Source organism: Passer domesticus, chromosome 27 (genome assembly GCF_036417665.1).
Source record: "Passer domesticus isolate bPasDom1 chromosome 27, bPasDom1.hap1, whole genome shotgun sequence".
In the NCBI taxonomy this organism is placed as follows: Eukaryota; Metazoa; Chordata; class Aves; order Passeriformes; family Passeridae; genus Passer; species Passer domesticus.
The window spans coordinates 512,829-539,519 of record NC_087500.1 but is presented as its reverse complement, the minus strand read 5'-3'; the positions used below and the strand labels follow the sequence as shown (position 1 = coordinate 539,519).

The 26,691-nt window shown below is 49.4% G+C and overlaps 1 protein-coding gene across 3 annotated transcripts in view; it reads right to left on the bottom strand.

Annotated features, from left to right (window-relative positions):
- Window positions 1-21,341, bottom strand: part of ASIC2 (acid sensing ion channel subunit 2) — a 404,465-nt gene extending 383,124 nt beyond the window's left edge. For all 3 annotated transcript variants that reach the window (XR_010350827.1, XR_010350826.1, XM_064400000.1), the window contains exon 1: window positions 20,570-21,341. Coding sequence is in view for 1 of the 3 variants with exons in the window: in XM_064400000.1 (XP_064256070.1) it covers window positions 20,570-21,133 (564 nt within the window). In the remaining 2 variants the exon portion in view is untranslated. The remainder of the gene's footprint in view (window positions 1-20,569) is intronic.
- Window positions 21,342-26,691: the final 5,350 nt, after the last annotated feature.

The window sequence follows — 26,691 nt, the reverse complement described above, 5'->3', positions numbered from 1 at the left end:
AGCAGTCCCTGTTCCTCACTGCATCTTTTACACAGCCAGCAAATGGTAGAAGTAATTAACTCCCACATGTTTATTACAGTAATTATGAATTTGCATTGCTTTCTCTACCAACAAAGTGGACTGGGTTCCCAAAACACTCTCAGGGTTTCTGAAGTCCCCACATTCCTTTTTTGGGTGAGTCCTGCATCTTTAGAACAATCACATTCAGCTTTGGCTCTGTCTGTATTCCGTGTGTTTCTCAGTGCTTTCCTGAGGATCTGGGACTCCTGGGATGTTTCTCAAAGGTCCCTCATCACCATGCATTCCATATACCCTTGCTTGCTTCCATTCCCCATCCAGATGATGGGAATACCAGCCAGGACAACACACCTTGCAGTGGGAGCAGCAGACAGTGAGGTGCTCCAGAGTGGTAGTGACTTAGCCTGTATTTGGATTTTAAGGGAATTCCAGCAGGGCCCTGGTTATCTGGGGGATTTTCCATTGCTGTGGCAGGAAAGTCTTCCATCCGTGTGGCTGCTGGGACTCTCTTGCAAGACTCCCATTCACAGAGTCCCCTCCGTCTCACACCACAGGCAGTGCGTGTCACAAAATATATTCCTGATTTGTTCCTGAGCTTGATTCCTCAGCTCAGCTCAAGTTGGAGGCTGCTGGGATGTGGGCTGGCTCTGCACACCACGCACACTCCCTGGCAAATGCTCCAGTGAACAAACATTCATTAAAAACCAGAAAATGTGAATTATAACTGGCTGCATAAAGGTACTGGTGAATTGACAACATATGCCCAGAGTCACAGCAAATGATCCAGAACACAGCAGCAGGAGATGGAAAGCTCTCACTTCCCAGTCTGACACGGATCTCAGGGTGAGGCTGAGCTGGGTTGGGGCACATCCTGCACACTCATGGCTGTGCTCACAGCATGAACCTGGTACTGCTGACCAGATGGAATTTCAATGTCTGAGGCAGCTCCAGCAAAGGCACCCCCACCCTCTCTGACAGCTTTATTGTCCCTCCTCCCAAACAACCAGCATGGATTTACTCCTTAGGCTCTCTGCATTGGCTAAGCAGAGCATCCCTCCTTCTGCAGCAGGAGCAGCCCAGCTCTAGCAGCCTGATCCATCCTTTACCTTGGGATAAACCCTCTGGAGATGGGTCACAGAACCCTGCAAAGCACCCAAGGGTGCCGGCAGTACCAGCTCTGCCTGCAGCACAAACTAGCCATAGCGGGGTCATCACTGCCCTGCTTCCAGTGGAGATTCTCAGGTCACAATTTAGGATGCAAAAGGGACAGGATGGACTCAGAGCAAACTCCCAGTGCTGCCATTAAAACCAAGAGAAAGGAGGTTGAACTGCACATTCAGCACAAAGCTGGGCTGCCAGCCCCATCGTCATTAGCTAAATATCCACTAAGTCAACACATAGTGGGTCTTAATTAGTCCACATCTGGACCTTGGTTTGTCCTAAGAGCATTCCCACATCACCGATGCCAGAGCTCCAGCTCTCCCACTCCCTCCCAAATCTTCCAGGGCAGCTGATTTGCAGTTGAAGCCTGGACCACAACCCTGCCAGGCACGTTTGCTGCGGCTCCAGCTTCGCCGGGGATGTTTCCACACAGCTCTAATTAACAGCAGCAACAAGCACTTTTGAGCCGTGGAGGGGAGCCCCGGCGGGCAGAGTGAATGTTTCTCTAACTGCTCCCACAGCCTTGTCTCTCTAGGAAACCGGAGGGCAAACTTCCAAATCTCTTCCCTCTGCTGCAGCACATTCCAGCCCTGCGGGGGAGCCAGGCTTTGGAATGAACACAATGCATTTGCTCTCCCGTATTTATGGGATAACAGAGCAGGTGCTCTGTTTCATGAGACAACAATCAGAGTTCCCAGGTGGGTAAAATCTAGCCCAAGTAACTCATTTCTGCAGAGGAAATTTATTAATATATTTTTTAAAAGGTTTTCCCTTTCTCTGTGTTGTGTCTTGAGTACTGGTCAGAATGAACCAAAGCAGTGCTGTCTGCTGTCCCTCCCTTTTCTCCCTTGCTGCTCAGAGACCCCATGAATCAGATAGAAAATTTTATTATTTTTAAGCAGCAGAGGAGAGACCACTTTTGTGCTCCATTTTTGTGTGATGTCTCATACAACAGCATCCCAGGAGCTCCCAGATGGGATATGAATATGGATAAACAAAACCCCAGTCACATCTAATGCTTTGACTTCAGTCAGATTGGCCATTAACAGGATCCCGGGGTGTTCTTACCCTCCCTTGCAGGGGAGAAATTGAATAACACTCATGGGGTTCTCAACAGTTAACCTGTAATTTCGGGAAGCTCAGACCAGAGAGTGTCTGCAGTTGGGGTGTCTTGTTTTGGGCACATGCTCACTGCAGGCAGCTTGAACACCCTCAAGGGAAGCTGCTGCAGCCTCCACATGGGATCTTCACCCAGCCCTGGCCAGGGATAAGCACTCACAGGATTTACACCCCGATGGACTCAATATTCCTGTCTCCATGCAAACATAGACAGGGGCTGAGTTAATTGAATTCTGAGAACTGACAAGATGGGTATTAAAGTCTTCTCAAGATCAAGAAACACAGAATTGATACTGTGTGACTCCAGGAACTGAGGGGAAAGAGCTTTCCATGGCTGTGTTTTTCCAGGTTTCCCAGGCACCCCACCACTCTGCTTAACCCCGGTGAGAGGTGCCTGACTCCCCCAATCCAGGTGTACACCCAACCCATTCCTTCAGTCCAGGACAAGGTTGTTGTCCATGGACTTGGAGAGGTCCTTGAACCCTCCTGTTCCTGGCATCCACCTCACACAATCCCACCACCAAGGGAGACGATCCTGGTTAAAACCCTGCTGGGTTCTTTATCCCCATTACTTCAGAATTTTGTCCCTTCAAGAAATAATAACAATAAAAAAACCTTTCCAACTTCCAGCATCAAGTTATCCATGACCAATTTATACCATTTCCTCCAAAGCCAGCACCATGGTTTGGCTGAAATAGCTCCATTTCCCTCCCAAGTCATCATCCCCTTGATGGATTTCTCCAGTTATCCCAGTCCTTCACACAGCCTTTGCCAGACTCACTTAAACAAGGTCACTTCTCATCATCTCCCCTCTAGAACAGGTGCTTCTTTTCCTTAGTCCTTGTACTTGTTCTGTACCTGTGCCAGGTTGGATTCAGCTGCTTTGGGATGAAGCCACTGCCTTTTCCAGTGGCATTAACATTTCCTGAGCTCCAGAAGAGCTTTGTAAAGAGCCTTGGCAATGTACCATGAATAAAAGCAGCCACTTAATTAAACCACCCCACCCCCACCCCCAGTCAGGACCTCTGCCATATCATCCTGGTGATTTACATAACTGCACACAAATCCCCAGGTGCAGAGCACTGGGAGCATTCCTGTATCCCCTGGGATCCATCTGCAAAACAGGCAGGGATAGGGCATGGAGAAGGTCTTTGCTCACTGATGTTTGGGATCTATGCTCCAAAGTAATTTTTTTTAGTGTTCCATGATCCCAGAATCATGGGATGTATGGAGCTGGAAGGGACTTTAAAGCTCTTCTCATTCCCACCCCTCACCATGGGCAGGGACACCTTCCACTGTCCCAGGTGGCTCCAAGCCCTGTTCCGCCTGGCTTTGGACACTTCCAGGGATGGGGAGTCCACAACCCTGCCTTCCAGGGATGGTCCAACCATTCCCTCCACTGCAGAGCCCACAGCCCCTGCAGGGGGAGGACAAAGTTTTGGCGGAATGGCTGAGGAGAAAAGGCTGAAGGTCAGGCAGTGGTTTAAGGAAGGCCTGGGAACCCCAGGTGGCAGGAGCAGCTCCAGGCCCTCACCTCTAAAATTCTGCCATAGATGTAACTCCACACCAACAGGAACCTCCCCTCTGGAGCTGAGCCCCAGCTGCTCCACATGGCTCATGCCAAGGAATTTGGTTTCTGAAGAGGAAACCTTTTACACTCTGAAGTCTTAAATATTATTGTTCCCTGTTGAGTGTGGGTTAAACGAGGAAAACTGCGATACTTTTCTCACTGGCTCTTTTGCAGCTCTTCTACAGGCATATAAAAACAATAATGAGTCAGTCAAGCACTTTAAGCAGTCAGGCAATGATAAATGAGACCCACTAAAACCCTTCTGTCTTTGCCAAGGGCACTCTGGGTTATACTTGAACCTGTTTTAACCTTAGCACTTAACCTTCTTTTCCACAAAGTTGCCTTTGCATGCAACAACCATGATGGAGCTCAAAATAACAAGTCAAAGAAATGTTTCCCTGAGAGAAAAAGGAATATTTGCTTTACAGCTGGGGCTGGGGTTTAAGTATAGTTTATGTGCTTGCTAAACCTCAGAATTTTAAAGGAATGGGGATATAATTCCATGTTACTAGTAAGGAAGGGAGGAAAGGCATGAAATGAAGCATCAAAGTATTTTTTATGTCAGCTTGGCGTGAAAAATGTGAAGAAAGAATATAGATAAGCATTATTTCCAGCAATCATAGAATCCCAGCAACTCTGAGGTTGGAAAAGACCTCCAGGATCACCAAGTCCCAGCTGTGCCTGATCCCCACCCTGTCCCTAGCCCAGAGCACCGAGTGCCACCTCCAGCCATTCCTTGGAAACCTCCAGGGATGGGCACTCCAAACCTCCCTGGGCAGTGCCAAGGCCTGATCCCCCTTTCCATGGGGAAATTCCTGCTGCTGTCCACCCTGAGCTGCCCTGGCCCAGCCTGAGGCCGTTCCCTCTGCTCCTGTCCCTGTTCCCTGGAGCACAGCCCGACCCCCCGGCTGTCCCCTCCTGGCAGGAGCTGTGCAGAGCCACAAGGGCCCCCTGAGCCTCCTTTTCTCCAGGCTGAGCCCCTTCCCAGCTCCCTCAGCCCCTCCTGATGCCTGGAAGGAATGGGTTGGCCATGCCAGTGTGGCCCCTTGCCAATGTCCCCCTCTGCTCCTGTTTGCCTCCCTGCATCTCCTCCCCATTTCCACCAGCCCAGGAACTGCTCCCAAACCATTCCCCTTCCTCCAGCCCTTTCTCCCTCTCCAGGCACACACTGGGAGGGCAGAAAACCCCAGTTTCAAGACACTCAGCTCAGGAGCAGGACACAAACCTCTGCTGCGGGGATGTCCAGCTGGATCTCGGAATCAGGGAATTGTTAAGGTTACAAAACACGTCTGAGATCACCAAGTCCAACCCACAGCACTACCCCCATGGTCACTGTTAACCCTGTCCTCAAGGGCCACATCCATAATTTTTTTAAAACTTCCAGGGACAGTTGGTGAGTGCCCTGCCCTGCCTCAGTTCCAATGCTTAACAACCTTTTCTGTGAAGAAATTTTCCCAAATCTTCCCTAATATTCAATCTAAACCTCCCATGGAGCTACTTGATGGTGTTTTATCTCTTACCCTTAATATTTTAGGAATGTGAGATTCCCTGTGAGTAGCAAGGATCATATGCCTAAAACTGGGATTTTCTGCATCACTGTTGCAATAACTGATACAAACTCATCATCTGCATCTTTGAAGCATCATCATCTTTAAAAATCAGGTGTCCACACCTTGACTGACAAATCCTGGTGCACACAAAAAAGCTGGAATATCACACACCTGGATGTGCCTGGACTGAAAGAGGAGAGGAATTATTCCAAGTGAGAAGAACTGCAGGGAGATGGAGCTGCTCAGGCATAGCTTGGAGGAGGGGTGAACCAAAGGGTTTCTCAGCACTAAAGCTACAATGCTGGTTTCTGCTTCTGTTGTGTTTAATGAAAGTGTGTCATTTTTGGAAGGCCAGTGGGATTTCAAGATCATACTTGACTCAGACACTTATTTCTCCTCCTGACAGGAAAAAAAATAATTTAAAAAAAACCAAACAAACAAACAAAAAAACCAAAACAAAAAAAAAAACACCCAAAACCAAAACAAACAAACAAACAAAAACAACAACAAAAAAAAACAACAAAAAGAAACAAAAAAATCAAAAAACCCAAAAAAGGCAAAAACAAAAACAAAACAAAACAAAAATACAAAAAAACCCCAAAAACAAACAAACAAAAAAAACCCCAAACAAAAACAACAACAACAACAACAAAAAAAAAACAAACTGATAGCTCTTCCCCAGGTTTCAACATTACTTTGCAAATGGGGGCTGTACTAGTCTGCCTTATTTACAACAAAATAAATGCACACCACATTTCCCTGCTCCTGGTAACTGAACTGCCCTTGCCTGATCTCCAGAAATAGTTTGTCACATGAATTTACCTGTGGTAACTGTGCTGTAACACCTGGTGTTAGATGGGTTTGAAACATGGGAGGAAAATATGCTGCAGTTAATTGTTCCAACAAACAGCCACGGGCACCCCCAAAGGAGGAGTGATTTAGGCTCAGAAATATCCATCAACACTGAACAGCATCCAAAGTGGAAGGGAGGTGGACACTTTACCTCAGGATGCTGTTCAGCCTGCAGGCACTTGCAGAAGCTCTCGGGGGTTTGCAGAGCTGCAGTAGCTGGGGGTGTTCAGGTACTCTGTGTACCTGATTTGCAAATGCAGTAAGAAAGGCTTTCAAAATGCTTTTTGAGTGAAGACATTTGTAGAAAAATCTGTTTGGTTTCAATTCCTTCCACTCAGGAATGATGGATTTTCTCGTGTCTGTACAAAATCACAGCCCATGTCATTCTCTGCAGCAGGTTAAAGCAATTCCCCTCCTTTAGTTAAAGTTTAATCAATTTTAATAATAAATGTTTAATAGCAAACATAAACCAGAAAAACAGCCCTTGCCCTGAGGAGATGACAGTTTTATTGCCAACCCAAAGAGTGGAGTGAGAGCCTTGGATTCACTGGGGGCTGTGGAGGCTCTGAGCTGGGCAGGATTTCCCACCCAGGACCTGAGGAGCATGATGCAAAGGTGAGGTCACTCCATGAATTCCGAGTCCTGCAGCACCGTGGGCCTACCCCCAGTGCTGGGAATGATTCAGAATTTGAAACAGAAGAATGAATGAAGTTTGTGTTCCACGGGATCTTCTTTTCTAACCTCTCCCTGCTGTGTCCCAGGTTCCTTAGGACGCCCTCAGCAGCATCAGAAGGAAGCAGGAGGAGATGACCTGCACACCCAGACCTGCCTTCACACGCACACCTCCCCTGGGATGGCTCCCTGTCCCATAGGGAGCACAGCTCCCTGCATTTCCCTTTGATCTGGCTTGTGCTGTGCTGCCAGAGAAGTGTGAGCTGTCTCATTACTGCCAGGCTGCTCCTGGAGAAAGTGGGGCACATGTGTTTGTTGGCCAGCTGGTCCCTGTCAGACACAATGTAAAACACAAGCACTGGCCCTGTTTTTCTCCCTGGGCTCGAGTTTGGGTCTCTCCCAGCTGCCAGCTTGTCTGAAACTTGTAGAAATCACATGATTTTGAGACTTCTCCTCTTCTTTCAAATGGAGGGAAATTGCTGAAACCTTCTCTTATCAGGAAATAAGCCTAAAAGCATCTCCAGAAACCTCAGAGGTCAGGCTGTCAAAAGCATCTTGCTCTATCCTTTCAAAGAGGGAACTCATTTGAAAGCAGGAAATTAAATCCCCCTCTTCAGGGAAAGCCAGACATGAATATGTAACTAAGGGTCGTCCCCCCCCCCCCCCCCCACTAACTCAGATGACACCAGGGTTTGCCTCAAAACCCCTATAAAATAGAACTTGGGTGCAATAGAACCTGCTGACCTACAACAGCAAGATGTAGAGGCAGCACATGGTGAAAAGTTCCCCAGCTCTGCATCACTTTTTTCCTTTACTTAATTCTGAACCAGATGATCCATTTAATGAGGCATCCCAGGGTTTCAGAGTTTTATTTTGCACTGATATTTTTATTTTAATTAATTTCATGGAAAATAGAAATGCTTTAAGACAAAAAGCTTTCATTTTTCACATGGAAAATCTCATCCCAGGAGACACTTGGAAATCATGCACAAACACCATAGAAAAATTATTTCCCTCTTGACCTGTTTTTCCCCAGAGAGGTGTAGATGTACAGAGACATCATCACAAGGCTGACTTCTGAGGGTCTTTTTGTTCTACCATGAGATAATGAGGAGAGAATTCTTTTTGCAGGGATGGATGCAGTTGTGGGGGCTAACAGAAGGATCTCACCCTCATTAATGTCTTTAGGAGGCAAACTCCACTGGGTTCTATAAACTGGGACTGCTTTGTCAGCCTGGAACTTGTCTCCTCCTGAGCTGCCAAGTACACCCCAGCACCTCCTCTCTCAATGCCTGTCCTGGAATTACAGGGGGACTTGTTGGGATTGGTGTGGATCAGCTCCAAACTCCTGCCGTACCTGACAGAAATCCGTTTGTTATTCATGGGAAAGTCACATGTATTTCAGGAGATGCTTCATCATAATCTAGCATTAGTTAATGGCTATTTAGAGTGATCCTGCAGCATCTGAGGCCAGGGTAGAGGATGAAAAATGCAGCTCAATTAACAAGGATCAATCTTAACATCCAGCACAGCAGCTCCTTCTGCCCAACATGATCTCCACACCCTGGTCATGCTATCCATGGAAACTGTTCCCATCTTTTACATAAAGATTGGTTTAGATGGAAATGTTGTTTGAGAAATGATCACAGCAGCAGTTTTCCCAAAGCCTTATGGGAAAACTTGCCACTTTTCATTAAAAAAAATAAAAATCCCCAAACAGTAAATGCTTCAAAGGAAGAAATTAATATATCAGGGTTGTGTAACTGCTGTACCCCCCCAGCAGCTCCTGAGCTGAAGAGGAACAACTTGTTATGTTCTGTGAGATCCTGATCCCCACCCCTAACCCTCATCCCAGCAGTATATGCAGAGAAAAATACCAGTATGATGAACAGAAACTGTACTTCTGAGCAGAATTCTGGTTCACCTGTTCACGGAAACACCAAGAAATCTGGTGGTGAATGTCAGGTCCCATCCAAGGTCCCCTTCAGCTAAACCATCCCATTACAGATGGCTGAGAGTCCCCCCCATCTCCCAAAACTTAATTCCATCCCCCATTCAAGGTTGAACTGACGCCCCTCTGACATTCTGGTTCAGATTTCACAGGTTCCTTCATCACTGGAGAACTCCTGAGGAGTTCATAGCTCTGCTGACACCACTTCACACATGACAGAGCCATGAGGTGCTCTTCCAAAGCCTTGCAGGAGGCCCTGGAAGGGATGGAGAGGCTTTTCTGGATGTCTCAGCATTCACCATCCATTTCAGTGCCAGGCAGCAGTGAGGGTGGTGTTGGAAGTTTAGATAACCAAGGGTTAAGCTTCTGTTAATTCCTCCCACTGCTCATTAACTCTCCTCTGCAATTAAATTAGCCCTGCCTATGGCAACTGCAGTGATGTTTGCTGGGCTGTCATTGAGCAACCTCGTGTGAATCCTGTCCTGTCCTGTCCTCCCGCTGCTCCAGAGCTCCAGCTCATCATTTTCTACTGAGCTGGGAGAAACCTCCTGTCACGGAGCCCTTAAATTACCCCTCTCACAGTAACACAGCTGAATCGCCAGAGAGCATTTGCTGGGGTTTATTTATTCTCTTCTCCTGGCCTAAGATTAATGTCCCTCAAACCTTCAGGTGAACCAGAAGTTTGAATCACTGTTATGGGATGAGATTCACTGTTTGTTATGGGATTCAGCCCCTTTCATAAAGTGAAATTTTTGCACAACTCCTCCACTACATAAGCGTGGGATTTCAGAGAGCCTGGAAAACATGAATGGAACAAGAAACCAAAAAATGTCTAAATGGGTTGCTTTAATTTTCTTCTTCCAATAATGACAAAACCTTTAAAAAGCAAAATACATTGAAATAATTTTTAATTTTAATTTCATTTTAAATTACTTTAATTTCATGCCAATCTTCATATTATATTTATGTATTAGCCTTCATCACCACTGAAAGAGCATCATGAAAACTCAATTTTATAGAGCAGCTAAAACTTGTTCCCACTAAAATTTCTAAGATTTTTGGACCTCCAGTGGTTTAATTTCAGGGTTTGGGTTTTGGTTTGGGATTCTTTTCATATAGGCAAGGTGGACAGACTCATCACTATCAGCTTCCCTCAGGAAAGGCTCCAATTCCCAAGAAGCTCACACTGGAAGTGAGATCTGGACAACCCTTGGACTGACTGAAAGGGAAGCCTACAGACCTGGCCTGAGACAAGAGGCTGTCATCCCCTTTTCGTGCAAGGTCAGACCAATGTGGGGGAGCACCTGAGGAGGAGATAAAATTTGGCTCAATCTTTTTCACTTCTGATTTTCTTTTCAAATTTCAATCTCTGAGGAAATCATGAAGCAGAACTAGCTCCTCTGACAGGAGCAGACAACTGAGCAGCTCCTCTTGCACATGAAAATCCCTGATGGCCCCATTCCCTTGGATTGGCTCCTCTGGGACATCCAAGTGCAGATTAAACCTCCTTTCATCTATCTCACCCTGAGCAAATATATGTGCATTTTCCATTACCCTTCACTCCTTCACTTCACGCTCCTTGCCTTAACACACAGACTAAATCCTTCCTTCCATGGCACAACAGCAACAAATGATCAAAACAATTCAGCTTTTCTTCAAGTAACGGCATGTGCTTGGTTGTAAATATTCATGGCTGGGTGGAAATTGGTTCTTGATGGCCCTGAGCACTCTGGTGTCAGTCGTGCTGAAATAACTCTCAGTCTCTTTTACCTCCAAGGGCGATTTTGTTTTCCTGATGCAGGTCTCATACATTAATCCATGGCAGATGGAGTCAGACACGACCACCTCATCTACCTCATTTTCCCTCTTAGCTTGTTGAGCTTCTGGTGCCTGAGAGGTTTCCTCACGGATTTCCATAGGTCAGGAAGTCCCAACAAGCTGCTAGAGGACCATTCTGTTGCACTCATCCCTCAACAAAGTCAACCTAAGGCCTTTCATCATGACCTCTCAGCAGATGCAGCTGTCAGAATAGACACTTGTCACCATCATATTTTCTGAAAAAATCTCTTCACCAGAACTTCTGTCCTGGGAAGCTGAGAAGCCTCGGAGAAAGAGGAAAACAATATTATCTCATTTGCTTCTCCTGTGTTTTACTGCTTTGGAATGTGTTTGGAGATTGTTTATCCAACAGGTGAATTTTTGGACTTAATGACCAATCACAGTCAGGCTGTGTCGGGACTCTGGAAGGGGTCATGAGTTTTCATTACTATTCTTTCTAGCTTTCTGGCTGTATCCTTTCTGTATTCTTTAGTATCGTTTAGTATAGCATCATATATCATATCATATCATATATCATATAATATCATAAATTAGCCTTCTAAGAACATGGAGTCAGATTTCATCATTTCCTCCCAACAGCGGGGGACCCTGAAAATACCACAGACACTTGACTTTCACAACCTTCACATTTAGCCACAGATCACCATTTTCTCCCTCAGGAAGATCTGAGTCCTCCCCACTCCCAGCCCTCTCATAGCTATCATCACTTTGTAAGCAATAAAGTTTTCCATGGGTCTGTTTTTCCAAAGAGCTCTTCCGATGGAATGCTGCAGGGTCTCATCAACCCAGCAGGCAGGATGTTTTTTTATATTTTATACTACAATGTTTTTTGTATTTTTGAGTCCCATGCAGAGCTGGTGTAGCTGTGGCAGGAACACAATCACCTGACACCCTGCTCACACCTGCCTTAACACAATAGCTTATCACCTTCACTGCCCTCACCCTGACCATGCCAACGGATGCAGAACTCTGCTGCGTGGCCAGCCTGAGCCTGGATGGCACTCCAGGCATAAATCCTGTGACAAATGCCTTTGGGAAGGCATAGGAGGGACTCCAGACCCTGCCAGAGGAGATGGAGATGCCAAGCATGACCTCCCTGTCCTGCCGCTCCTCAGGAGCTGTCAGGCACATTTTTTGTCAGCAGGAGCTTAGTGATGGATCTGAGGGGTTTTTTTTATGGAATCACCACTGTCTGCTTCTAAAGCAAATAGGGATAGTTTCAGGAAATGGGAAAAGACAGGGTTTTGCTCAGAGAAACTGTGGTGGACTCATTATGGAATCAGAGCTGTGAATGCCTCAATGCTCAGTGCAGACAGAGCTGTCAGCAACTCTGCATTTTAGGGCAATTTTTGGCTTTAGGTCAATAATGCAAACTTGTGCACAGAGTTCATAGAGAGGAAGGTGATCATCTCAAACTGGCTTTCATTTCTCAGGAAGACTGAGGGTGAACTGAGCATGAGAGCAGGTCAGAGATGGGCAGAGCTCCTCAGGGCTAGAGCTGTGGTTTCCATCACTGTTGGTGACACGAACAACAGGATTGAGGCTGCCCTCAGCAAGCTTGATGACACCAGGCTGTGTGACACGCTGGAGGGAAGGGATGGGATCCAGCAGGACCTGGACAGGCTGGAGAAGTGGGAATGTGTGACCCTCACAAAGTCCATCAAGGCCAAGTGCAAGGTCCTGCAGGGCTGTTTGGCCTGGAGAGGAGAAGCTCCGGGGAGACAGATCTCCTTTAGAGCCCCTTCCAGTGCCTAAAGAGAGATGGAGGAAAAGGGTGTGTGGGACAAAGGGGAATGGCTTTAAACTGAAGGAGAGCAGGTTTGGATGAGATATTAGGAAAACATGCTTCCTGGGAGGGTGGGGAGGCTCTGGCACAAGATACCCAAAGAAGCTGTGGCTGCCCTGGATCTCTGGAACTGTCCAAGACCAGCATGAATGGGGCTTGGAGCACCCTGGGACAGTGGAAGATGCACATGGTGGAGAGTGGAACTGGATGATTTAAAAGTCCCTTCCAACCCAAACCATTCCAAGGTTCTATGTTTCTATGAAAAAATTAGATGCTCAAAAAATAGCAAAAGGATTTAAGACCCAGCAGGTCTGCACCTGCTTTCTGTTATAGAATAATAATTCAGCTTGGAAGGGACCTCAAGAGGCCAGAGGCCCTCACTGAAGTCAGACCTGTTTTCTTTTTTTATCAAGTGGGAATTTCTCCTGTTTAACTTCATGACAATTGGTTTAGATTTTTACCCATTTCTGTCCATGGGGATCATGGACCTGGTAGTCAGAACCTCACAGGGACGGTTTAGATTAAACCCACAGCAGTCATACCATGATTTTTCCCAGGGCATCACTGTATTTGGTCGATAAACACAAAGATTCCTCAAGAGGGGACATCTGGGATGTTGTTTATTACCTGCCAAGAAGACTCCAATGGACACTTGCATGGGGGGGTATGAACAAGGTATGCTGCTCTGCTTTATCTCTCCAGCTGGAAACCATGCTGGGGTTTTTATACATTCCTTGTCTTTCCTGGCCTTTACTTCTAGCTTTGGACATGACTAAACTAAGTCTGGTTCCTGTTGAGAGAGCACAAGCACATGTGAAAGCTTCCGTGGTTTCACCCTCCACCCACTGCAGACAGAAAACTGTACCCAGGAGAACTCATGCAAGGCCAGTTGTCCAGGAGACCCTGTGACATGAACTGTGTTGGCCACAGAGAGCCACAGGCCAAGGCAGCACCAGGACATGGTGCCACATGGTTATCAGAGTTGTTCTCTGTTGTTGACAGCCTTGCCTCTCCACAGCCTTGGGCACTTCAGTTCTCAGTGTCTGTCCAGGTGAAATGAGCTGAAGTGCAAGAAGCTGCACTCAGGTATTTCCAATACTAAGAAAAGCCTCACACCATTCCCAGGACAATTCTGATAAACCCTAGCAGCCCTCAAACATCTCCTCTGTCCTTGGAACTCCAATGACACCCCCCTTGCTCAGCAGTTCTTCCCCATCCCAAGGGTGGATTTGCATTTTGCTCCAGCTGCTATTTGGAGTGCAAATCCCTGGGCAGGTGGGGTGTGGAGGATGGAGAAGCTCTCATTTGGACTCCTGAGAAATAACTCTAACGAATGGGAATGACTCAGAAGTGAGGAGTGGTTCTTGCTCTCCTCCAAACCAAATGCCAGCTGCTCCAGCAAGGGAAGCTGAGCCCACATCTGGCTCCTACACACACAGATTCTTTGTCCTTCCTCTCCGAGGGCCCTCCCCATGCCTCATCTCCCTCATCATCCACCCCCCTCTGCTCTCCAGCTGGCTCTGACACTTTGGCTGTTCCTGTTCCTGACATTTCCCACTTGTTAAATTTGCCATCCCAAAGCCTGAATGGAGGGCAGCATGCCTGGCTAAGAAACAGCTCAAAACACAGCCAAACACATCCCTTTTCAAGGATCATTAAGGAGGACTGTCACTGTTCTGGTCAGCTCTGCAGTTAGATCAGCATCCCAAACGTGGAGAACCCAGGTTAACAGCCTGCAGCCCATTTCTGCACTTTCTCTCCTTTGGAGTTGTTTCACCCAGTGTTTATACTTCCAGTATGTCATGGTTTGATATTGGCCAAATGCCAGGTATCCATGAAAGTAATTCTCCTACCCTCTTCTGCTACTGTTGGGCAGAGGAGAGGGAGGAAAAAAATATTAAGAATTAACAAAGGTTCATGAATTGAGGTAAGGACTGGGAGAAAAACACTAAGGGAAAAACAGGTTTAAATTTAAAGGTATAAAGTAAATTTATTACTAACACAGTCAGAGGAGGATAATGAGAAGTAAAATAAGCCCCTAAAACACCTTTTTTCCTCCCAGTCCCTCCCTCCTTCCCACCAACAGTGAAGGGAGGCAGGGCATGCGGGTTTGATCAGTTCATCACTCCACATCTTTTTCTGTTAATTTAGGGAGAGGAGTCTTTTTTCTGCTATGCCATGGGGTCCCTCCCCCAGGCAGTCTTCCCAAAACTGTTGTGGCGTGGGTCACATCCACAAGGTGCAGCCCTCTAAAGACAGGCTGCTCTAGTTTGGAAGTAAGAGCTCTCTCGCTCTCTCTCTGGGAGCAGGGGCCCTCTCTCTCCATGTGGGTCTCCCACTGGATCACAGCTTTCCCCGGCATCCACCCCCTCCGTGTGAGCACTTCTCTCACAGAGCACTTCTCTCACAGGCTGTAAGTGGATTTCTGCATCCCCCATGGACCTCATGGCTTGCAAGGGAGACAGCTGCTTCACCACAGTCCTCACCATGGTCTGCAGAGGAATCTTGGCTTCAGCACTTTGGAGCACTTCCTCCCCCTCTTTTTCCACTGCCTTGGTGCCACCACGTTGCTTTCCCTCACATGTCCTCGCTTCCTTCTCCTCTCTGACTAGAAGAAAAACTGCTGCCCGTAGGTACCACTGCCAACAAGTTCCCCCAGTTCAAAGATACTTGCAAAATCCTGCAGCACTGAGAAGTTGATCTTGTCCAGGTTCTGCCTTGGGGAATCTCTCATTGTGCTTTCACTGCCGGCCCCACCACCACCACACAGGTGCTAATTAACACCTCTCCTCATGCAGGGCTGGCAAGGGGAGGCTGCCACCACTGCCCTGCCCTCCTGCCTGGCACAGCTGGCACAGCTGGCTAGAGACAGCCAGGCAGGCGAGGCTCGCCACTGAGATAGCCCCGGCAGCGCTGCCAGGCCACCCCTGGGAAAAAATTAGCAGGCACTGTTTTGACTTTCTTCTTAAATATGTCATCACAGAGGTGTTACCAGCCTCTCTAATTGGCCAGCAGCATGGCCATCTTCAGAGCCCTCAGATACTGGTTCTGTCAGACATGCTGGAAGTTTCTAGCACCTTCTCACAGCAGCTACTCCTGTGCCCCCCCCCTCACCAAAAACTGGGCTGTGCCAAGCCAACACATAGTATTAAAGGATTTAAAACTGGATTTGCCATGAAAAGGCCCCACTGAAGCTCAACAGCTTTCATTAGATCTTAACTCTATTGACCATTCCAACCCAGGAATGGTTTTTCATGAGCATTGATCCCAGCTGGCATCCATCCATGAAACTTCCTGCAAATTATAAAATATTATCCTACCATGTTTTAATAAATAAAGGAAATAAAAACCCCATCAGTGTTACAGGGAACTACCACACCCATAAATCCTTACAGGACAGAGAAATTTAATGTAGGAAACCACTGGGTGGAATGAGGGTCTGCACTTCCCAAGGGCAGGGTTTGCTACATACCTGAGCCAGGAGCAATCCATCTCCTTTTAGACACCCAATGAGACACCACCAGCAGCACAATTATAACCCTGCACTCCCTCTGTGCCTGTGCCCACACCCGGACTCTCAACAGCACCCACAAAATTGAGATATTCCAGTGCAAACTGGGAAGGCTGCACAGAGACCTGCTGGACTTCCTGTATGATTTCCTACTGGAAGAATGGCCTGTTTGTGTAAAAGTTATCACTGAATTGCACATCTCATTATTGCACTTCTCATAATGGCAGATCTCATTATGGCATCTCAGATTCTGGAGCAAACTGGAAAAAGTTGTGACTCTCCAGAAAAATTGTTGAATAAGAAATGTAATGGGTTTTTTTGAATCAAGTATGCACTATCCTGACTTTTTCTCTTTAAGAAAGTGAAAGTTTTATAACAGATGAGAATGGACTAGTTAATCTAAAAAGCCAAAGCTATTCACTAAACATTGGCCTGATAGATACACTAAAAAAAAGGCAGAAAAAATATGTATAGAGAAAGCCAGATAGATTGACAGAAACTTGTGTCTTAAAATAGCAATATTCACATGAGATACACTTCATTATGTGGACCCTGTAGGTCAGAAGAATGTGTATTGAAAATAAATGAGTTCTATCCTTCAATTGTCATGGCCACTGGCAATAAATAGACACCTGATGAGGCAGAGCAGGCACAAGGGAAAAGTTTGTGTTAGTTGGAATGACTGGGCATGCAAGGAAGCACAGACCAACACAGCATTTAGCAAACAACCCGACTGAGGAACGCGGTACCACCCCAGACACCCAGAGCACACACCCAGAACAGCCCCAGAGGCACGGCCGGGCTGTGCTGGGCAGGGCTGTGCTGCTGGGGAGTGTTTCTCAGCAAGGGGGGGACTGAGGGATCCCATTGTCCCCTGCTCACATTCCCAGTATCCACTCCCAGGCCATCCCATCCCATCCCATCCCATCCCAACCCATCCTATCCCATCCCATCCCATCCCATCCCATCCCATCCCATCCCATCCCATCCCATCCCATCCCATCCCATCCCATCCCATCCCATCCCATCCCATCCCATCCCATCCCATCCCATCCCATCCCATCCCATCCCTCACTCCGTGTTTGCCCATGGGCTGAAAGGGTGTTCAGAGGTTTTCTCCATGTTTCCCTCCACATTTGCTGGGCCCCACACAAAATCCTCCTGCAAGTGTCCCCTGCGACTGCCCAGCATCATCCCAGGCTGGAACAGTGCAGACCACGAGCCACACCAGTAGCCCTGGGAAAGAGGCTTTGCTCCACCCACCCACAGGGACTCCCAGGACATCACAGTGGTGTGGTGAGGGCTGATGAGCCCAAGCTGTGCCAGGCTCAGCAGCAGGGGGATGGAAGACCTTGATGTCACGTGGAGCAGCAGGAGCACAGCTCCTCCAGGAAAATGCCATCTGCGAGGTCAGTTCCAACCAGGACCTCCTGGGGGGAGCAATGTGGAAAACAAGGAGGGGATTTCCTTGGCTGCTGTTATCAGGCTTTCCTCCTCCACACTGCTCCAAGGGAATGGCTTTGCTAAAGCATGTTCTGCCAATCTTCACTTCTTCACTGGCTTTGCCTACAGCAGAGCTCTGCATTATCTTCTCTGCTGTTCTGTGTGTGGCGATGCTAGTGCAGGATCAGCACATCCTGCTAAGTCCTGGCTGTTCCCTTTGGGGTGTTTCTGCAAAAAAGCTGTGGGTACTCACTCCAGTGAGTAGACCTTAATATGGGAAATGCTGTCTGAGAGGTATTAGGGGGAGAAGGAACAGGAAGCGTAGGGAAAATACAGCTCAAGTCCTGTTATTAAAGCAGTGACAGAGGGTTTAAACAGGGCAGTGGAGGAGGAAGGAGGGTAAAGTCAAATGTTTCCAAAGTGCCAAGATGCTGCCGTTTCAGCTCCCGCTCTCCATGCAGCAGCAGCACTGTGGGCTTTATTCAGGGACACCCTGCACACAAAACCCCCGTGCACCAGAGGGCAGAGCTGGCCAGAGGCAGCACAGCACTGACTCCGCCAGCAGCACCTTCTTGCAGAGTTCCTGTTTGGTGCAGCCCTCTGCTGCAAAGCTCCTGTCTCCTCTGCTCCCAGCTGCCAGAACTGGGGAGTTTATATAAAACCCTCATAGCTCTTCACCCTGATGACATACTGCAGAACTGCCCTGGGATTTACACCCTGTTTCCCCTCAGGAAACAAATCAGGCTCCAGTGATGACTCTTCTCCAGCGGGTGTTGCAGCAGGATGGATGCGCTGTCACTGAGCCCGAGTGCAGCTGCAACAGGTTGGTGGTGATTAAATGCAAAATTCATCCAGGACATGAGGTTCTGATTCAGCCTGGAGGCAGCTCACAGACCTTTACAGCATTCTCCCTGTGGAAACACCTACTCATCCTTCAAACAGACACTTTTTCCTGCCTTTTATCTGAGAGGTAAAATCTGGAAGAAAAATAGGGTTGTTGTGTCCCTGTTGAGTGCTACTTCCTGGATTTCCATAACCTGGGGGATTACCTGGAGTCAGTGAGACTGAAGCCCTGCCTCTGTGAGAGACAATGTTGTCTTCTGGCTCAGGTAGGAACTGCTTTGCAGAATGGGCTGAAGTATTGCGCTCAATCTCTCACTTTGACAAGGACAAGCGCTGTCAGTCCATAATATCCTGTCTCTTTCTAGCTTGCCCTGATCTGTTTTAGCAGAGCATTTATTTGGCAGATAGGGAATGTTTGTCTTTCTGGAAACTACAGTATCCCCCATGAGGAAAAAAAAATAAAAATCATTGTTTCAGAAGCAATTATCTCAAAAACTCAATAGCTAGAGGTAACACCCTGCTGGGTCCCGGGGGCTGCCAAGAACTATCTTCTGCTTTTTAAAGTCCTTTTTTAAGCCCTGCAGGTGCTTTGAAAGTGCTGGTTGCCCCCTGGCTTTGAGATTTTTGCTTTTGGCTAGTTCTTATTTCAATCTTGGCAAGTCCACGGGCAGAATAGCTCCCACTCCCCACACTTTGCTACAGTCAAGAGAGGTCTGTCCATTCTCCTGGGATCTGACCTCACTTCCCAACTCTTCTGTCCCCTGCATTTTTGCATCTGTTTCTCCTTTTTTATCCCATTCTCCAGACTTGCTCACACATGGCTTCTCTTTAACAAGTTCCTCTCCCTGGAACTTGGTGAACACCTTCCTACAACTTGGATGACCCAACCCCTGCCCAGACCTGCCCAGGGAGCAGAAACAAGGGAATGGTTTGCCTGAATATCCAGTTTGAAATAGACACAGCAGCAGAGATATGCACAGGTAACAACTGAGACATAAAATTCTATGTTCCTGCTCCGAGGCATAAAGAGAGCCCAGTCCAGGAGACGGCAATGACTTCAGTGCTGGAGTCAGCTTGGAGACCCAAAGCAGCACAGACTGAAAATATTCCCTCCTCTCAAAACCAGACAAAGATTCTGCTGATGAACCAGGGGATCACAAACCCTGCCCAGGACCTGCTCTCTGCAGGACACACCATATTTAGCAGTACAACCAGCAGCACTCCCAAGAAATAACCACCTGAAACCTGTAACATTGCTGACTCCAGGATCACAGAGCCAAGACACTGCCCAGCATAGCCTGAGAGCACAGTGGGACTTAGCCCAGACCCCAGCACTCCCCAGCTGAGCCAGGATGGGGCTCAGCCCCCTCTGCAGCCCCTGCCCAGTCCCCTCACCTGCCCCCGGCGGCACAGATGGGCATCACTTCATCCAGACAACCTCCTAGTAATTCTTATTTTACACTGACACATTTAGCACCACAGCACCCAGGCCAGCCTGCACTGCCATCAGGGTGCCAGCCAGAAGCTGGAAACTCAGCAGCAGCTGCTCCCCTCAGGATGCTCAAGTACCCGGCTCACTCCACCCGCCCCCCTCTCAGAGCAGACCGGGATCAGAGCTCAGCCTCTCAGTAGTTGCTTTTCCTCTCCCTCTCTTTCCCCTCCTTTCATCTAACACAGCACAGGAAGGACACAGCACCAGGCAGGTACCCAGCTGCTACCCACACTCTGCAGCGAACCAGGATTTATGAGCCAGGAACACCAGGAACAAGAAGAAAAATTTCCCTTCCAGAGTTCCAGCAACACTGAAAACACCTGGAGAAACACAGCTGGACACTGCTCAGACCAGCCCCAAGCACCTGCCCTTCTTGTTGGCTCTGTCCAGCCTCTCACCAGCTGGCTGACATCCACTGGCCATGGCAAGAGACCCTCAGGCCCCCTGTGATGCTCAGCAGCATCCATCTGACCCTGAGCAAATGCTGGGAGCCGTGGGCCTTATGCAGGATGAACGCTGCACCTGCTACAAGTTCTTTGCAGGTTTGGCCCCACAAAACCCCCATTAGGACTCCAACAAACAAACTTCAGCTCAACAGGCTTCCTCCTGCTCCTCCTCTGCCATGCCAGAGCCTGGCAGCCACTGTCTCACCACACCGGACCCACACAGCTTGGCCAGTGACCTCCAGGGCTGTCCTGGTCCTGCAACACCATGGTCCACATGCCCAGAGAAGAGAAAAGCAGAGTGTCTGCTCATACTCACTGTTTTGAAGTCCTTGTGGTTGCACTCCTGGCCTCTGAACTTGCAGTACAGCATCATATCCTTCAGGTCGTGGCCAACCCGTGCCAGGAACTCTTGCATGCTGAAAACTTTGGGTTTATACTGCTTAAAGTTGGCCTTTTCTTGGAGGGTGGCTAAGACAGCGGGGTCAGCCAGGTGAGGGTTGGGGATCTGCAGGTTGACATCCAGCAGAGCCAGGAGCTCCCCAGCGTGGTACAGGTCGTTGGTGGTGAGCCGGGAGAAGCGGAACTCGTTGAGGTTACAGATGGTGACAGCAGGAAACACCAGGCTGTTCGCCACCACCTCGTCCACTTTGGTCACGTGCTGGTAGGAGAAGTAAAAAGCCACCCTGTCCGAGCTCTCCACCAGGAGGAGACCCAGCGAGCCCACAAAGGCCAAGGTCCAGAGCAGGCGCCGGATGGTCACCGGCCCGTAGACAAAGACGTGACGGATCCCATGGAGCGTGGTAGTGTTGGCAAAAATTTGGATGCTGGAAGGCTGCAGGCTGCCCATGCTGCCCTCGCTGGTGCTGTCCTTCAGATCCATAGTTCATTTAAATCCCGGTCCTGCTTTTTGGGTCAGTCTGGAGCCAGAACTGGGGTCTGGATCTCTCCCCTCTCCTCTCCAGAGTAATTAAACCCTTCCAGGGGCAAGCGAGGGAAGCAGAGTGAGACCAGCTGCTGCGAGTTTATCCCACGAGCTCAGCAGTAGCTTTGTCGGGGTAAATATTTATATAAAATCCATTCAAACTCTTGCTCTTGATTTCGTCGGTGCGATAAGGAGGGCTGGTTTTATTTAGGGAGACACCAAGGTGATGTGGAAGAGATGTGGGTGGGCAGCGAAAGCTGAGCCAATGGCAATAAAGTCCTCCCCCTGCACACACACACACACACAAGCACACACGCGCCGAGGGGAGCTGAGATTAAGCGAGCGAGCCTAAAACAAGTGGAGGCAGCTCGCAGGCTGTTAACTAGTGCGGAAAGCCGAGGATGCTGCTTCCCGCATATCTTCAGCCCGACCGGGAGATGCTCCCCGAGCTCCGGGGATGCGACTGCAGGATTTAGGCATCTCTCCTCCTCCATTTTGGGCAGAAAACACCACCCCGAAAACCCAGCCTGTGCTGTCGGTGTGATTTGCAAGCGAAAGGTGGGCAGCTAGTTCAGAGGGAGAAATAGGAGAGCAAAAGGGGGAGGGAAAAGGAAAGGCTAAAAAATAAAAGGAGAGACTGAAAAAGACAAGAAGGGGATTGCTGCTCAGATCCACGCACGCACGCAGATTAGAAAGAAGCGCATTAACCCGCTGCTCTTTCACACGGCAGCTCCGAGCAAAACCCAGGCAGGGCAGGAGCCGGAGGGGCTGTGGCGTGTCTCGTCTCTCCTGTCTGTCTCAGAGCTCTCCTGCCCTGCAGGCTGCCAGGGAGCAGCGCTGGGAGCCGTGAGTCACACACGGTGCGGAGCCCGGACAGGGACAGGGACAGGACAGGGACAGGGACCCCCGGCTCCAGCCCGAGTCTGCAGCGGCTGTGCCTCGGCGGGGCCGGGGGCTGTGCCCAGCAGCTCCTGCGCCCCCGGCTCGGCCCCCCAGGATCTCCAGGTGTTCTGCGTGCCGCCTGGAGGCAGCTGTGAGGGATGCGTTTGGGGAAGGCGCTCCCAGATGCGCCTTCAGCCGGCAGGCTGGGAAGGAGGGGGTGGAGGGGAGGAAAACTGGGCTTTCTACCCAGGAGATGCTGCAGATCCTGTGACGATGCCTCGGTGCATGCGTGGTGCGACTGCAGGAGTGGGAGTGAGGGGGATCCACACCAGAGGTGTGAGGTGCTGGGTCTGAGCAGGGTCGGAACAGCTCCATCCATGTCGGCTCCATGAACAGCAGGGCTTCTGCTCGCTTTTTTTCAGAGCTAGAATGAAACCCCAGGATTTCTGTCTCTCTACAGCACCAAACCCTACAGCAGGTGAGGGTCCCAGAGCATAGAAGCACCCAGGACGCGACTTTCCCAGTTGGAATGAGGTGGGAGCAGAAGGTTGAAGCACAGGCAGATCCTGTCAGCATCTGCAGGGCAATGCCTCATGACTCTCAGCCACCTTTAAAGATTAAATGAGCCCAGTTTCTGGATTTATAACCCTGAGTGCAGTTACCATGGCAACAGACCATTTGCTCCATTTGGCCCCTTCACCTTTCAGGTGCTTGACTTCACGGATAGACCCCCCAGACCCTTGTCCCCAGGCCAGAAGCCACCCTGTCCTCCCCCTGATGGTTTTCACCAGACATAAGATAATTTCAGCTTTGCTGTCTCCACGTTTGGCCTTGGCAGCCAAAGGCAAGTTGGGCTGTGCATCCCTCAGCACGGATGTTCCTATGGGAATGTCTCTCAGTCTGAGCTACCCACACAAGCCCTTCTACAACACTACTTTCTCCAGTTTACACCAGGGAATCTGAGGCAAAGAGGGGACAAAGGACTTGGGAACCCTGTGCTGGTTTTCCCAGAAGGACTTTTCATACCAGGTAGCTGCCCTGAAGCTGAAGCCTCCATCCATAGCCAGAAGGCTCCAGCACCCTGTTGTCATGAATGGCTGGGGTGCAGAGGGAGCAGGAGCTGCCTTCAGAGTCTGGTTTTCTCTTGTACAAATCCACATCAACCCTGAAATGCAAAATATGGTCCCTCCTCTTGTATCTGTGCCTGTGAGTGAAGCCAGGCTCTCAACACAGTCCTTTTGCATTATACAGAAATTCAGACAAGGACAGATGTACAAACCTCCTGCACCTTGTGGTGCCCTTTCCAGGAGAGTGGAAAAGGCAGAGCTGAGCACACCCCAAAAAGCTAGGGCCCAGAAGTAAAGCAGCAGAGTGGCCACAGCGCCCTTGCTCCTGGCTCCAGACCTCACTGCCGGTCTCCCCTTGTGCTCATCACCCCTGCATGGTCAGGGACAATGCTCTTCCCCTCTAAAAAATCCCTGGCTAGAATGGGCTCCCTTTCCTACCCACTCCCAGCCCATCTCAAATCCCCCTCCCTTCCCCGCGCCTGCACTGGCCGGGCCGGTGTGTTAATCCTTTCGTTTGTTCCCCGTTAATGCTTTCGTTTGTTCCCCCTTCGTGCTGCCTTTGCAATCCCGTTTGCTGTAACTCACACCATAAACCATCTGCTGCCTTTTATTGCTGAACTGTGCAGGGAGCTTTGGCTGCAGCCTGGGGGAGCAGCCCCGTGCCCAGCAGAGCTGCCTGGCACCAGCTCTGGCACCGGCTCTGGCACCGGCTCTGCCCCGCTGCCCCTGGGGATGGGCACAAACCAGGGAGACAAAACGCAGAATCGTGGAATGGTTTGGGTTGGAAGGGGTCATCTCATGCCATGGCAGGGACACCTTCACTGTCCCAGGTGCTCCAAGCCCTGTCCAGCCTGGCCTTGGGCACTGCCAGGGATCCAGGGGCAGCCACAGCTGCTCTGGGCACTGTGCCACTCTGGTGAGGGCTGGTGGCTCAGGCTGTGCCCAAGAGCTGCCATTGGCCACAATGTCCTGGGAGCCAAGGGAAGGGCTGGGGATGGGCTGTGGGGTAACACCAGCAAGGGTGAGGGGCATGGGAAGCAAGGGCTGGTAAGGGCTGATGGCCCCTCTGGCCACCCATGTCAACAACCCCTCCAAGGGACACGCAGGGGGAGGAAAGGCAGCCTGGCTGGTCCCGTAAAGCCCTGAGATGGCAGAGCCCAGCACTAGGGAATGCCTGGGAATGCAGGTGGAGCTGCCATGGGAGCCCATAGCCCAGCCTCAGCCCCTGGATGTCCCTCCAACATGCTGCTTCAAATCTGCTTCAGCAGACGAGCCAGGCAGGGCCAGAAGACGTATCCCTGATATGTTTGTCACCCTTTTGCAGAGATGGAGGGAAGTGGAGAGGGCCAGGCTGGCTGGGAAGAGGGCAGGCACAGGCTGTGCAGAGCCCTCTCTCCTTTGCACAGCCTGTGCCTGCCCTCTGCTGTCTCCAGCACTTGCTGCAGTGCTCGGGATCCCACCCCGAAACACCGGGAAAAGGCTCTATTCGAGGAGGAAAAAAGGGATGAAGAAGGGTCCCGACCTGTGTGAGCCCCTCTGCTTCCCCAGCCCCCCCGAGCCCTCCCGGGAGCACAGCCCAGGTAAAGGGTTTGCAACGAGAAACGCAGGACTGACCTCACAGACACAGCAATGGGATGTTTTACAAAGAAAATGAGGTGCTTTGGTCCCCCATGTACCTCAGTACATGGTCCCCACAGCCCTGGGCCAGAGCCCTCTCCTTAAGCCTGGAAATCACTGTGTTTTCTGCCAGTTCATTTTTTTGATGTTTCCCTCTGGGCTTAAAGGAAAAAAAAAAAAGGATTATTAAAACAAACAAACAAACAAACAAGCAAACAAACAAAAAAAAACCAACAAAAAAACCCCACAAAAAAAAAAACCACCAAAAAAACCCCAACCCCCCCCAAAAAAAACCAAAAAAACCCACAAAAAAAACAAACAAACAAACAAAAAAAAAACAAACAAAAAAAAAACCACCCAAAAAACCCCACACAGTGATGGCTGCAGTCCAGGGAAGAAGTTTGTCTGACAATCACAGAATTATTTAGATTGGAAAAGTCCTCTGGGCCCATTGAGTCCAACTGAGTTGACCCAGCACTGCCAAGGCCATCCCTGAGCTTATCCCAAGTGCCACATCCACAGGGCTTTTAAACCCCTCCAGGGATGGGGACTCCACCCCTTCCTTGCACACTGGACACCCCTTTCCATGAAGAAATCTTCCCTAATATCCAATCCAACCTGCCCTGGCCCAGCCTGAGCTGTTCCCTCTGCTCCTGTCCCTGTTCCCTGGAGCACAGCCCGACCCCCCCGGCTGTCCCCTCCTGTCAGGAGCTGTGCAGAGCCACAAGGGCCCCCTGAGCCTCCTTTTCTCCAGGCTGAGCCCCTTCCCAGCTCCCTCAGCTGCTCCAGATCCTCCCCTGGCCCAGCTGCCGATCGTTCAGTAGTTACACTGAGCACCAGGGAAATGTCCCATCAATGGCCCACTGGGATTTCCCCGGATGCTGCTCCTGCCGTGGGCTTTGAAGGCAGAAAGGACAACAGGCATTTGGAAGGGAAGACAGGGAGCATTGGGCCACCAACAGTGACTCCTGGAAGAAGGACTTTGGTTAAGTTAATTGTGATCTGTAACTCCCCCTCCATTTCTCACTCTTTCCCCAGTCTTGTTGGACTCTCTTGTCACTTAAATTTTTACTGCCAGTATCTTCAAAGTGGGGACACAGAGCTCCCATGAGCAGAGAGGGCTCAGCTACTTAAAGGAGTCCACCTTTCTAAACAGGAACATAATGCTGAATGTTGATGTTTTCCCTGAAATTTAATCTGATCACTTCCAAAGTAGCTTTGGCTCAGTTAAACAGCTTTTTAATATATAGAGAAAATTGAAATTTTTATTTCAGTGCATTTAATATTGTGCTTGGATTTATAATGGGGTATAAAATGAAAGCAATGAAAGCAGCTGAAAAGAAAAAGAAGTCTCCTTGAAAGAAAACAAAAAATATTTAAATGGCAGCATGAAATGCCTTCTAAAGAAAGGTCATAGAATCCCAGACTGGTTTGGGTTGGAAGAGACCTTAAAATCATTCAGTCCCTCCCCTGTCATGGCAGGGACACCTTCCACTGGCCGGGCTGGATAGGGCTTGGATCCAGGGGCAGCCCCAGCTGCTCTGGGCAACAAAGCTGTTTGCAAGTAAGGCAATTAAGTGCTCCACTTCCATGCACATTTCCCTCCAAAGAAAGGTGATGATGAAAACATCATATTGGCAGAGAGCTGTACCAGTGTTTTCCATTGGAAGAATGATCTGGGGGGAAGATTTCTCCCCCAGCAGCAGAGAGGATGCTCCAGGTGCCTTCCTCCTCCCCCTCCTCCTCCTGCAGAAATATTAAAGCACATTAATACTCCCCTGGAGGCTGTGGGCCCCAGCGAGGGAATATTGGATTTCTAGAGTGTTTCTCAGCACTCAGAGGCTGCCCTGCTCCCTCTGACATTCCCAGCTTCTCTGCAATAACTGATTTACCAGCCCCTCTCTGGGGCTGTGTTCATCTGGCTTCCAAGGTGCTCCTGTCACAGGCGAC